Source organism: Cydia fagiglandana, chromosome 5, assembly GCF_963556715.1.
Source record: "Cydia fagiglandana chromosome 5, ilCydFagi1.1, whole genome shotgun sequence".
Lineage (NCBI taxonomy): Eukaryota > Metazoa > Arthropoda > Insecta > Lepidoptera > Tortricidae > Cydia > Cydia fagiglandana.
The window spans coordinates 21,308,222-21,323,325 of NC_085936.1; the positions used below are offsets into that span (position 1 = coordinate 21,308,222).

Sequence of the window (15,104 nt, forward strand, 5' to 3'; positions counted from 1 at the left end):
ACACCCTTCGGTCTCTTCGAGTTCCCCTATATGACCTTCGGACTCCGCAACGCTGGCCAGACCTTCCAGAGGTTCATAGATGAGGTACTCAAGGGCTTAGATTTCTGTTTTGGCTACGTAGATGACATACTCATATTTTCACGGACCGAGGACGAGCACCTGGAACACCTGGAAACGGTATTCAAGCGCCTCAGCGAGTATGGTGTACTCATAAACCCAGCCAAGTGTCTTTTTGGGCAAGAAGAGGTCACATTCCTGGGCTACAAGGTCTCTTCTGCCGGAATACAACCCATACCAGAGAAGGTGCAAGCCATAAAGGAATTTCCAGTACCTAAGACAGTGAAAGAACTGCGTCGCTTCTTAGGTATGACCAATTTTTATCGGCGTTTCTTGCCAGGTGCCGCTCGGATCCAAGCTTCACTCAACGCCCTACTCTCTGGACCTAAGATGCGAGCAAATCAGCCAATCACTCTCTCAGCAGAACAACTTGAAGACTTCGAGGAATGTAAGTCGAGTCTCTCACAAGCCACCTTGCTCGCTCACCCTGACATGGATGCTGAACTGTCAATTTACACAGATGCTTCTGACACTGGCATCGGTGGCGTGCTCCAACAACGTAAAAGAGAATCTTGGGAACCGTTAGCCTTTTTCTCTCGTAAGCTGAACCCCGCACAAACAAAATACAGTCCCTACGATCGAGAATTGTTAGCGGTTTACGAAGCAATTAAATACTTCCGCTACATGGTTGAAGCAAGACACTTTACGGTACACACTGACCACAAGCCCTTGACACATGCCTTCAGCACACCTCGAGATAAATGCTCACCGCGCCAGTACAGATACCTCGATTTTATTGCGCAATTCACAACAGACATCATATATGTTCCAGGACAGGAGAATGTCGTGGCTGACACCATGTCACGCATCGAGGAGATAGTGTCTCCTGTGGACTTCACAGCACTCGCGCAGGACCAAGAAGGTGACAACGAGCTACTGGCACTACTACAGAATGGTACTAACTTGAAAGTCGAAAAGGTCAGAATCCCAGGTAGTAACCAGCAGCTCTATTGTGATGTGTCAACTGATATCCAACGACCGTACGTAACTGCCAAGTTTCGACGTCAGGTTTTCACAGCACTGCATAGCCTCAGCCACCCTGGTGCATCAGCAACGGTCAGGTTAGTTACTCAACGTTTCGTCTGGCCGGGCATACGCAAAGACTGCCGCCGATGGGCTAAGGAGTGTAACCAGTGTCAGAGCAGCAAGGTCACACGCCACACATCAGCTCCACTGTCGTCAATCTCCACACCGTCGTCGAGGTTCCAACACGTGCACATAGATCTCATTGGCCCATTACCTCACTCACACGGATACAGGTATTGTCTCACAGCAATCGATAGATTCACTCGTTGGCCTGAGGCATACCCATTAGCAGACATCACTGCTGAAGCCTGTGCTATGGCTTTTGTATCCGGCTGGATCGCTAGGTTTGGATGTCCAGAGCACATAACGACAGATCGCGGAAAGCAATTTGAATCCCGTCTGTTCAAGGCTATCGCAAACATCATGGGCACTAAGCACCACCAGACCACGGCTTATCATCCAGCAGCGAATGGTATGATAGAGAGGCTGCATAGACAGCTAAAGGCAGCTATCATGTGCCACGACAACAGCAGTTGGTCAGAGACCCTACCGATAGTACTACTTGGCATACGCACAGCATGGAAAGAGGACATACAGGCTACATCAGCTGAGCTAGTATACGGCGAGTCACTTCGCTTGCCGGGCCAGTTCCTAAGTCCCAAAGATGACTCAGCAACACCTGCTGATGTAATGGACTTTGCACAAAGATTACGGTCGCACATGGCCAAGGTATCACCAAGTCCACCAAAGTGGCACATTACCAAAACTTTCTTTGTTCCCAGGAAACTCAGCACCGCATCCCATGTGTTCCTGCGAAAAGGGCAGGCTCTCAGGTCTCTTGAGCCACCCTACACCGGGCCACACAAGGTTATCAGCCGGGCCGATAAGACCTTTGACATCGAGGTCAACGGCAAGGTCGTCACCGTGTCCATCGACCGGCTCAAGCCGGCCTTCTCCGGCAATGAGGAGGCGCCTTTACCCTTGGCGCAACCATGCGCGCCGCCAGCGCAACCATGCGCGCTGCCAGCGCGACCACGCGCGCCACCAGCGCGACCATGCGCGGCGCCAGCGCAAACACCACCACCAGGCCAGCCAAGGACAACACGTAGTGGGCGTCGAGTCACCTTCCCGGACTATTACCACTTTCGACCGTAGCAACGGTCTCGGCGGGGGAGTAGTATGGGCGCATATTAATTCGTAAGCAGCGTACGCGCACCGCTACATGCAGTGCGCACCAACCTCAAGCAAACCAGTCGAGCCGGGCAGGGCGAGCGCGGGCGCGGGGCGCGGAGCAGCGGACAGCGGTCACAGCGGTCGCCCGGCAGAGCTAGCCAGGCCGCGATTGCGCACACACGTACCACTCCACATCAATTCCGCCGCGCGCTATCGATACGCGATCTTATTTGTAAAACTGTATCGCTTCAATTTCTCATTTCCTATCTTCTGTATCGTCCTGGTTCTTTCTGCATTATATCTTTGTTAATTTCTTCTATCTACGTGTTTTCTTCAGACGCCTGCAACCTTCTGCTTAGACCCGATAATTAAATAGCGTCTATACCTATCATATCCCGCTATACCAGTTACCACAGTAGTTGACGGTCCTAGATTATATAATTATTTATTTTTGTAGTTGTAGTGAACTAACGGCAAATAGACAATGGAATACATATATTTGGGTGTTATGTTGTTTGAGTGAAATCAGCTAGAAAACTTTGATCGGCAAGCTTTAAGTAGTGACTAATAAGTGATACTTATTTACCAATATCAAACTATATATAGGAGTGACTTATTTACAAACATAATAATAACTCATTTCAATCTCTACACTCAGTCAAACTCAGTAGAATGATAGACATACACAATGCCTCTTAATTTCATACAATCTAAATCTACCTGTGTGGCCCACAGCGTACCATAATTAATATTCCCAATCACCTCACCCTATTTATCCCCATTTCTATAACGCGTCGCCATTGTCAGCTCAATCGTGACTGACAAACATACATTGTGAGGTCCAAGCTTCCTGCGCTTTCAGTCCGGAATTGTGTAAACACTACTATAGCGTAAGTGTGCACTTAACTTCAAAAACACTATCACAAACACGTTATACACCTCAATTGATTTTGAGCTTTAATTTATAAGGGATACTGTTGAAAATTGAATGGGCGAATAGTGTAGTAAGGTCATAAAGGATTGGTAAGTGGAAGTGTGCGCGGGTAAATGGATTGGCCGTTTGTCGGCCATTCGACGAGTGACAGTGGGTGGCCACTTCACGTCGGCAGCTTTATAAAGTCTATGAAACACAAAGGGCGAATTTTAAATGAACGTCAGACGTCGATTGAATGCAAAGTTGATGTATTTGTTGTCTGTGTTGTTGGGTGACATTTGAAAATAAACTTTTGCTTTATGGTGTCGGATGAGGTGTGGTCCGGTTGTTATTATATTTACTGACATATCCTACTAAGAACAGTTATCAAAATTTTTACTTTAATAGCTGACACAGTTTTTGGCTACGTTGTGTGTCATGTTTCATCATAATCTTAGTACCTACATTTTTCGGTATAACAGCTACAATCTAGGTAGGACTTTGTTTTAATTTTTACCAATGTATAATTACCTACCTATGTTAATTCTAATTTTTAAGGAAACTATGAAGCAAATAAAGATGTAATGTTGTAGTTTTCGTATAGTATAGTATTTAGTATTTTTTATACTTATTTTCGTATACTGTACTTTTACGAACAGTCATCCAATTAATACTTATCTGAGCATTAAAGACTGCCGTATTCGAACTTCAAGATATTCACAAGAGATGAACGTACTAGATCCATTCTAGATACGTTATAGTTTAGATATCAACTAGTTCTCTTTTACGTTAGATAGCGTAAGATATCTCTTAGATGTGAATTGGATCTCTAAGTCATATTCTGAGGAAATCGTTCAAGAGTATCTCCAGAATCGCACAAATGTCAAATTTGACAGGTTAGATCTTAAACATATCGTTATCGTATCTTGGTGATGTCTAAAAGATATCTAATAGATGTCTATTTCAAAATCCGAATCGGGCCCATTAGTGATGAGCCGTGGGAATTTTCCCGGGAACGGGAATATTCCCAACGGGAATATTCCCGGGCATATTCCTTTGTTTCCGGGAATATTCCCAAATCAAGGGAATATTACAATTCAGATTGGGTAAATCAAATTTTAAATTAAAGTTTGTTAAAATATGTATAATACGTTGAAAAATAAAATGACGTTCACAAAAAACCTCGTCTTTATTCTAGATACATAAATTATACATGTTTTAAATACTAAATTTTAAGCTTTTTTGTTCAATCACAAAATCGTTTATCTTTTTCGCGGTGCATTTTATGTGCAATATTTTTTTATTTGTTATTTGAGAGTTTATGTTTCTATCTCTTTCTTTCAATATATTGGTATCCCTTCTTCTAAAAAGATAAACCATGGTGCACTTACTCAGTCTTTGAACGTATCTGGTGCTATCAACACGTGCGTAGATGTGCAATGTGCATAAGTCATGAGGCCGAAAAGTAAAGTGTTTGAACATTTTACTACTCATACAGTTAACAACAAAGTCACGTTTTGTTGCAAATATTGCAATACTGTGTATTTATTTAAAAATGCTACGAAATTCGCCTGCCATTTAAGCAAATGTGCCAAAACACCATGTGACGTTCAGTGTTTCTTTAAAAACCGTGAAAAAAATAAGTCCAGCAGTGCTGCAAGTGAATCGCATGGTGAACCTAGCGGTTCTACACATTCTCACATTCCATATCAAGAGCCAAACCAGGACTCTACTATGTCTGATGTCACAGATAATTCGAGTACATCGATGAGCATCATGAACACCGCAGAAACTGTAAGTTAATAATAGAATATAAGTACATGATTGTATTGCATGATAGTGAATTGACCACGAAAGTGCAACACGTGGTAATTTAATTGTGACGGTATCTGGTAAAGGGAGCTTATTGTCAGTGGCATTTACGCCATTGTTAACGATGACACCATACTACCCTCTACTCAAAGGTCCCTTTACTCAGATAACATCACAATTTTTTTTTTATATAGAACGAGACTTAACTGTGGTAATTTTACTGTAATTTTAGATAAGGTACCTATTTACTTGTATGATGTAAACAATTAAAATTAATTACGTTACGCTATTCAGAAATAAATAAAAATACCACACGTTGCACTGGCACACAAAAATTCAAAGCCACGTGTTTTTTAAAGTACAATAGTAACATTACTTATTACTGTTTTCAGGTTGGAATCCACCAAGCTATTGCAAGAGCGATTTATGTAACTGGTTCACCATTTTCGCTGTTTGAGCATCCGTTATGGAAAGAGGCATTCCAAAAGGTGAATCCCTTATATAAATTACCGTCCCGAAAACAGCTGGCAACAAATCTTTTGGATAAAGAATACGCAGAAGTAGAATTAGACGTGACGGATAAAATAAAACGAGCCAGCGTTTTACACGTGGCGATTGATGGCTGGTCTAATATAAGGAAAGAGCCGATTATAAATGTTATCGTATATACACCGAAGCCCTTGTTTTACAAGTTCATCGAGACAGATAATAACAGACACACATCTGAGTATCTATGTAATCAAGTGTCAAATATAATGGAAGAGTTCGACACATCAAAGTTTTTTGGAGTTGTAACAGATAATGCGGCTAATATGGTGCGTTTCGGCAAACTTCTGCACGACAAATATAGTCAAACACAATGGACTGGGTGTTTAGCTCACACTTTACATCTTTTAATAGGAGATATATTGAAGATATTAAAGATTAGAAAATTGTTTAAACACATTGTCAATGTCATCAAAACGATTTCAAGTTCCCACATTCTTGGTGCTGAATATAGAAGGATCGCTGAAGAAAAGTCTGTGAATATTACACTCCATTTGCCAGTGAAAACCAGGTGGGGCAGCTATTTGTTTTGTTTGCAGAGTTTTCTGAAGTCGAAAGTTGTACTACAAAACATGGCAGTGAATATGGCCACCGGACCATTGAGACGATACAAAATCGAACTGTTGAATGAAGATGTCTGGTCAGAAGTGCAAGATCTAGAAACAGTCTTAAAGCCAATTGTCCAATGGATTCTAATGTTGGAAGGAGATTACCACGCAGTGCACTTAGTGCATAAAGCATTTAATGATCTACATAAATTATTAGACACCCCGACTTCCAAAAACTTTTTAGAAGACAGTTTACCCACCTTCAAAAATAAGTTTGAGGAAAGAAAACTGAATGCCTTAAAACCTTTACATTTGGCCGCAGCAATTTTGGATCCCAAAAATCAAGGAGCTTGCTTAACAAATGAAGAACACCTAGATGGATGCGATGTTATAATCAATATGACTGATGATGATGCTTCCGACATATTAGTGGATATCGCTAACTATAAAAGTCGTAAAGACATGTATGAAAAAGATTTTTTGTGGAAAATGGCTGAAAAGGTGGAACCAGTAGTTTGGTGGGAAACCCTTTTTTCGAAGACTGCATTAGGGAAAATAGCTTTGAAAGTACTATCGGTACCTGCAACTTCAGCGGCAGTAGAGAGATCGTTTTCGACTTTTTCTCATATCCATTCGAAAAAAAGAAATCGCCTAAAAACAAATAGAGCAGGAAAGGTGACCTTTATATCACACAATTGGAAACTCATAAATAAACCAACTCCACAAAAACCTGCAATGCCAATTTTATCTGATTGTGTTTGGGACTCAGGAGATGCAAGTTCAGATTCTGAGGATGACTTTTCTGACATTGTGGATATTGAGGAAAGCTCTAATTTATGTTTGGGTCTCAGTGATACTGAGGTTGAAAATATCACAATGCGAAATGCACAAAGCTCTGACGACACTGATAACAGTGACTGATAGTGTAGACAGTTAGAATATGTGATAGCATTAGACTTTATAGAACTAAGTAAATCCAATATTTACAGATAATGACAAAAAATGAACATATAGATATACTCTTTTATAGATATTTTTAGATTTTATATTGTTATATTAAAGTTAATTTTTATACACTGTGATTAGTTAGTAGGTCAAATGTGATGATTATATAACGCTTTTGTTAAATTAAGAAAAAAATGTTATTAGAAAAAATATTTAGTCCATTTACTGTGATTTTTAATTAAACTGTGATGATTTTCTAAAATTTGTTTTTATTTCCAATTTTTTCAACAACTATGGGCATATTCCCGGGAACATTGGGAATATTCCCAGGAAATATTGGGAATATTCCCAGGAACATTGGGAATTTAGTTGCCTGTGTGAGTTACACTGTCAAATGTCTCAGTTAATAGTTTAATGGATAACGTTTTGATAGAATCCCCTATAACACAATATGTAAACATTAACAATTTCAAAATTCCCCAATGTTCCCTTCGTGTGGGAATATTCCTGGGAATATTCCCGGGAATATTCCCACCTAGGGATTATTCCCGGGAACGGCACATCAGTAGGCCCATAGGGTTTTTACATAGCTTGGGTAGTGACAACGCTGACAACTATAATTGATATTATCAATACATTTTTCGTTTCAATGTTGTAAATTGTATCAAGAAGCTTTCACAATATCCAAGCTGGCAACATATGCGAGAAGAAAAATACTATAGAACTCAACGAAGTAGTATTTTTCAATATCAAATATTACCAGAGTTACAAAAATACCCCACATTTTGGCGCATCATGTAATTTTTTTTAAATAAAGGACCCAATTAAATGACTCCCGGAAACACCCGTGAGAAAAGATATATGTAAATGCAGGCTCTACACCCACGCGTATAATTTATGGTGAACTAAATAACCAATGTATACGGAAAACTTATTCCTTCGGCTTTGGAGGTCGCGACCTCATTTCAGAGGGTTTAATAAACTTATAACGACGACGAGTAAAATATAGACTGATAATCTCCGCACAAAGTTGCGTTAGGTATATTAGTTGTATTATGAGATGAACTATCCAGGTCGTGAAACTATTTATTTATAACGATATCTTCATCATTGTCTATGAAGACACAGGGGAGATTGCCGTGAAACTAATATATATTGGAAAAATAAACGAATCAAAATATGTCGGACTAAATTGAATCAGTGATCCGTTTTAACTACATACTCGTATTTCAATGGCTCTGTGAGAGCGGAAAAATGGATGATGATGCTAGACAAGCGGAGGCTAAATGCTATCATCATCATAACTAAAGACCTCTGCTCTTATCGGTAAAGTAATAGACAACCCTTTCTTTAATGGAAACGTCTTTTGATTTTCTCTTACGAACCATTATTTTTCACTTGGCGGCGATATGTAAGTTTTTCATACGAAGCATTATTTTTCACTTATATGTGATTCAAAGCTTTCGTCTGCGTCTCGTCTCTTTCATCCTGCCTACCAGAATGTTCAATAAAAAGCTGTTGTGCCTCATAAGTTGTCCCATCAAGAGAACGCAAATATGTATGGCTAACCAGTCTGAACTGTTCATCTGTCTAGTAATACCAAAGTTTATAAAGTAGTCAAATAACACGAGTAAGCCAACGGATAGACATAAAAACGTCAGCGATCATTATTAATGACGTCATTATGGCCGTTTCTTATAAACGTCATATCAAGTCACTTAAGCATACCATGGGCAGTATTACAGGGCTCTTAAGCTTATAAACAAGCTATTTTTGACCTTACCACCTTGGATAAAAGTTGATTTTACATTTGAGATGCAGGAGTGTATAATATGGACAATAAAAATAAAATATGCTTATCTCATGGGTCGTAACAGCGCTTTAAGTAGCTATGTTTGAACAGAAATATGTGACAAATAAAAGCGTTGATAGCATATTTTATTTAGACATTACACTAAGCCGTATTTTTATTATGTTTATGGACAAAAATGTTCCATTAATTTATAATATATGTTTAACCATTCGAAATACATTTAAGAGAATCGCCGCAGCAGTAGGTAACGCAGCGCGTCAAGATCATTTTTAACACTTCGCCCGCTTAGCAAATTCTGCTGCTGACTGTACTGTTGTAGTTGCCATCCAAACTGTATAATTGTAGGTAAGTACAGTCAGCAGTAGAAGTTGCTAAGCGGGCGAGATGTTCAAAATGATCTTGACGCGACTAGTACCCACAACACAATCCTTATTGATTTCTGCAAGATTGTTTGATATGTATTTATTTATATATGTTTAGCGCCTATTGTTAGTTTACGATTAGGACATAATATCCAAAATCACTACTACGCCATGCCTACGCAAAATTAGATTAGTGAAATATCTAATATTTTTAAAACAAGAGGGAAACCGTAACCCATACTTTATAAAATATAGAAAATAAGAACAAATCAACGCCAAGTATCATTAAAATAAAGACTAATTTGTCTGACTTAGCGCAGCAACACTGGCTGTAACTCAACATTTTTTATGTGCTCAGATAAAGAAATACGCTCCGCAGCTGTCAGCCCATTATCTCGCCCCGTATTTCAACGTGTATTCTTTTATTTGTTTTACAGTGTATATTTCAAGCGGCGAGTTTATCTTTTATGAGTAGTAGATTGAGGTGTAAACTGTCGTGCATTCGAACGGATTTTTGTATTTATTTTAACTTTTGGCTTCTGTTCGCTGTGGTAGAGCTGGGTTTGAATGATGAGCGTTTTCAATGAGTGCAATAAAATATAACGAATACCGATTTATATTCTGCTTTGTATTAAATAAAGTCAATTTATTGCTGGGATGGTGGGTTTATTTAAATGAGAAAATATTTAGTCGTATAAGATGTATTACAACTTAATGTTTAAATATGTTTCTCATTTTAAGAGTTCTCATAATTCTGACTACTTGAAATGTCAAGTAATTAGAATCTTCCAATTAGAATAGTGTTGTATTTGATACTTGATTTCAATAACGAATAGTGTCAGTTGTTTGTTTTATCCATTTTTCACTAGGATAGGAGATTGGGTACCTAATTTTCCAATAAGTAGGTAGGTAGGTATACAAATATTTCTGGAAACGCAAGGAATAAGAATTTACACCTAAACTTGTCAACCTGCAAATTCCACTATCTTATTTGAACATAATCGGGCCCATCCTTAAAAATGAACAGACCATCAATTCCCCTTTATCTAATCCAAACTACGGCGACATCAATAAATAATTGCTAAGTGAAACATGGACGATAATGTCAATTGAGCAAACAACATTCGTGCAAACCCCAACTCCAAACTTTACTAAGACTTTATTCAGCTATCCCATTCAATAAACAACTTTAACCCACTGTCTTAAAGTAGCTTTTTAGCTTTAAAGTTGCAGTATACGTCATTTTGTTTGAATAAACACAGGTCCATCTATCATCGGTAAGTGATAGATGGGTGCTGCCCAAATATTTGAATTATTTGATATTGGATCGAGGTCGGGAGTGACTGAAGTCATTTGCCACTGTCTGGAAATATAATTTATGGCCCGTAATTATGATAAGTTCCTGTTATGGGTTATGAGATTGAATGAGCTATTTCTAATTAAAAGTGACCGCGTTGGCTAAGGATACGCATTTGGTTATAAGTGTAGTTCTTAAGGTATCTGTATTTTAAATGGGAAGCTTTTTAATATGTCGAATTCGCGTGTAGCTTGTTATTTATTAATCTAATGTTCATAACAAGTTATAATAAATTACAAAAGTTACTTCAAAGTTTCATGGACTGTAATTAGTGTTTCGCATAATTTTTAACGATCGTAATTTTTAACCCCCTCCATATTATTTGGTTGTAACCAAATAATGTGTGCATTGCGCACAGATTTTAAACCAAAAATTGTCACTCCTATAACATGGACATCGTTTAAAGAATGTGTGCATTAAGGTTATGAATTAATTACACAAATTTAAGAAAGCACCTCTTTATGTAGATAAGGGGTCTTATCAAAAACATTGGCTTTATATTCCTTAATCGAGTATAACGCAGGACAACCATCACATGACCATACTTATGAATTAAGTATATGCGTAGGTAATTCTTTACCTTTTAAATAGTCATAAAATAATTTGCTTGCTAATGCATAACCCGAAAAAGGTGCCGTATAAAATAAGATAACTTATGACATAATTAAAAACCCAAAGTTACTAATAATACAGTCACATAAAAACCTGCCATGATTTATCACTTAACACAACCCAGAACATCTTACACCTGTCGTGGGTGTCATTATTAAAACGTCTTATGTCTAAAATAAAATGGTACCTCATACTCCTTTGCGATGTTAAATGTAAAGTGTAAAACAAATATGAACACAGTAAATACGCATCCGTCACTGCGCCAATATTTGTTAAGCGTTAAATTTATTTGACACGGAAAAGGTTTTTATTTCGACTAACTAATATCAAGTCCATGTCAGTTATAGGTACGGTGATATCACTAACGCGGGGTGTATTTACGGGCCTCCTCTCAAGCACGAGAGGATTTGGGCTATAGTCCCCACCCTAGCCTAACGCTACGTCTTACGTAGGCGAACAACGCGCGAACGCGGCGCGGCGCGGCGCGGCGAAATCAATCCTTTGATGCCCATAGAAGTGTCCTACGTAAGCGATCTCGTTGCGAACGCGGTGCGGCGCGATTTGCACGCGAATGTCAGGCGGCGCGGCGCGGCGCGGCGCGGCGGCGGCCGCTTTCGCCGCGCCGCGCCGCGCCGCGTTCGCGCGTTGTTCGCCTACGTAAGACGTAGCGTAATGTGGGTTGAGGACTTCAAATACACCTTTGAATTTTTTCGCGGATGTATGCAGGTTTCCTCACGATGTTTCCTTTCACCGAAAAGCTAGTACGAGTATACAAACATGCTAAGCATAAGCAGGCTAAGGGCATACTTATGTATTGGTTGTAGTAGTATATAAGCTAGTAGTATTTAAACGTATCCGAATGTATATCTCATTTCTATTCCCCATGGCCCATTCTTTCCGCATCTACCGTAGCAGTGAGTGATGACCGGCGAGATTAACGACCGCATCCATCATCGCGTGCGGCGACAATCAAATTGATTGACGCGGTTAATGTTTAATAGCTAGTGATTGAGAGAGAGGTCTTATCGTGTGTCTTTATAACGTAAATGATAGATTAAGATGGCTGTAAAGCCAGGGAATTAGAAGGGGACAAAAGATATGGCGTGCCGCGCGAAACTTATGAAGGAAGAAATGGCCATCGAACGGGTGTTTTATTTCAATTACTGTGAAAATAAAATATTTTAAATTGGGATTGGATTGGGTTACCATGCTAAATGAGAAGTCTTTTCAGAAACGCTTATTTCTATCCATACAAAAATAAGCCCTTTTGAAGACTCTCCTCAAATGTTGTAGTCAATTTCTGTATCTGAAACAATTTTTTTTTTCATAAAGTCTTCTATATATTTGTACTATCTCACTCAGAATCAGATCAGAATATATGAACATATTCTGATCTGATATTTACTGTCTTGGTATTTTTAACTTCATATACTTAATATCTTAACGTGTTCCACACTCACAAGTTTCAATTTCACCCGTGTTTCAAAATTGTATGAAATAGTAATCATTAACAGCTCAGCTAAAGAAATTAAAATTAATTCAAAGTGAGACTGGTATAAAATACAATTTTTCCAAAGCCCTATCAAAAACCACATCCACTATAAACACTCATACGCGACCCTATGAAATCGATCCAACCCTTTTTATTTGGAACCACCAGAGTGGACTGAAGAGACCAATATTGTGTAAGTCACCCCTATACTGTAGTGTATACTAGATATAGTTATGTACGTAGTTCATAGGATATATATAAGGACCATGTACTCATGTATTTAGTGCAGTAATAAAGCATCATTTAAGCTGAACACTCGTTTCTACTCGACTCCGAATCCTCACCTTACATGGCGACCCTGCCATATACGGTGTCGCGCGTGCGGTCAGTCACCGAGTGATATTGAGAGCTCAATTAATTACAATGTAAACATAGCTCAAGTGGACAATTAATAGAACAATTAAATAACGTAATGTTGTTTCTCACGGTTAAGTGGTTATGCTGTTGCTGAGTCAAAGTTTCATCATGGGGGCTACAAAATCAAAAGAAGAGGTTATCATCGCACAAACTGCGGCCGGAGGTGACAATAAGGCTTCTGCGGGCACCGACGAACTTCGATTCCACGCAAGTACCACTAATATTATCCGGGGTATAATGCTCGTCATATTCGTCATTGGAGGAGGCTACGCCCTGTACAGAAGGTGTAAGAAAACCCACAAGAAATGGATGCGCCAGGAGGTCGCTCTAGCTGAACTGCAGCGGGCTGCTCGTACGGCTCCTATAAGTGTTTGAGTGAAGTGTTAACGGATAGCGGGTATCGTGAAGTGTGTGTATCGGATATTTTTTTTTTGTGATAGAGTTTCAACGGACTGAAAAACAATTGCTACTAAGTGATATAGTGAACAAAGTTTCATATGAAGCAATCTAAGGACAGTAATGTGACGCCAATGTAAGTTAAAATAGGTATATTAAACTAGTAGTTATAATTTTGTGATGGCAGATGAATTATTGAAATGTTACGAAGAGTTAATCGTAATAAGAAAATATTTAGTTAAAAAAGGGAAATCAAGGTTTGAAGGTAACATAACAAAAAATCAACTGTCAAAAGTTAATGATATTATCAATAGGTGTAATAATTTTATTGCGCAGTTTTCCCAACTAAAGGACGTAAAATCAGGAGTTATTGAGGAGACCAATAAATTGTATGCTAATATTACTAGTTTGCATAACGAAATATTAGAGTTATGTTCAAAGCCTGAGGCAGAAGGAAGTACAAGTAGCGATAGCGAATATAGTGAATTTGACACCATGGAGTTCGATTTAAAGTCAGCGTGTAGTCTTATACCACTTATGGATGGTACTGAGGAAACAACAAAGAGATTAATAGATGCTGTTGACATGTATTCGGGTATGTTGAACGAGCCAGGTAAAAAGTCGCTAATTACATTTGTGTTAAAAGGAAGGTTGTCTGAAAGTGCGAAATTACGCATGTCAGATACATATACGACCGTAGAGCTACTTATAAGGGATTTACGTAACTCACTTTTACCGAAAAAATCTTTTACAGCAATCCATTCCCGACTTCAAAATATAAGTCAGGGCTGGCGCAGTATAGATCAGTATGGATCCGAAATAGAGAAACTTTTTTCTGAGTTGACTATAACTCAGGCAGAAGGTAATTCGTCGAGTTATGATGTGCTTAAGCCGCTGAACGAAAAAATGTGCATTAAAAAGTTCACAGATGGTTTGAAGGATCCAAGGCTCAGCACCATTATTGCGGCGCGGAACTTCAGCAGCTTGAAGGATGCTATCCAGGCTGCGCAGGACGAAGATGTATCGAGGCCGACAACGTCCAGCCAACCGGAGGTCATGGGTATGTACCGCTCACAAAACTCATTTAACAGGTACCACAGAGGCTTTGCTCACAACTCGTACAGAGGCCATCGACATCGTAATCAAAGGGGTCCGCGACAGTACACCTATGGTCGATATCCTCAACCCCAACAAGGCAACTCGCGAGGAGGCAGCCGTGGATACAAGTCACGAGGCAGGCCGGCACGAGGGGGTTCGTATTTCGGGTCCCGTGCCCGAGGGGTCACCGCTCGTGGCAGCCTGCACGTGATACGGCACGCCGAGAATGGCTCGGCCGGTCAACACCCGAGTGCACCAAATACGGAATCGCTGAATCATTTTTTTCGAGACTGATGTTATTTACACGTGTAATGATTTAAATAGGGTAACCTTAAATATAGGGAAAACCGCTTACAATTGGCTATTGGATACGGGAGCATCTTTATGCGCGATAAAGTATGAAATCATACAAAATTGGGACATTCCGTTCCATAATAAGAGATTATGTGTCACAGGTATAGGCGGACAAGTAACATC

General features: G+C 39.4%; 1 protein-coding gene across 1 annotated transcript; it reads left to right on the forward strand.

Annotated features, from left to right (window-relative positions):
- Window positions 1-6,534: 6,534 nt before the first annotated feature.
- Window positions 6,535-14,838, forward strand: LOC134664761 (uncharacterized). Its single transcript, XM_063521506.1, has 4 exons — window positions 6,535-6,653; window positions 7,620-7,686; window positions 14,031-14,589; window positions 14,621-14,838. The coding sequence occupies exons 1-4, from the start codon at window positions 6,535-6,537 to the stop codon at window positions 14,836-14,838; spliced, it is 963 nt and encodes a 320-aa protein (XP_063377576.1).
- The last annotated feature ends 266 nt before the right edge of the window (window positions 14,839-15,104 follow it).

What these genes read in the sequence shown, in the direction of transcription:
- LOC134664761 (XM_063521506.1), top strand. Translation starts at nt 6,535, where the DNA reads ATGACTGATGATGATGCTTCCGACATATTAGTGGATATCGCTAACTAT. An exon ending in ATAGCTTGGGTAGTGACAAC is followed by an intron (nt 7,687 to 14,030) that starts GCTGACAACTAT and finishes GACACCATGGAG; the next exon opens with TTCGATTTAAAGTCAGCGTG. An exon ending in CAGCCAACCGGAGGTCATGG is followed by an intron (nt 14,590 to 14,620) that starts GTATGTACCGCT and finishes CTCATTTAACAG; the next exon opens with GTACCACAGAGGCTTTGCTC.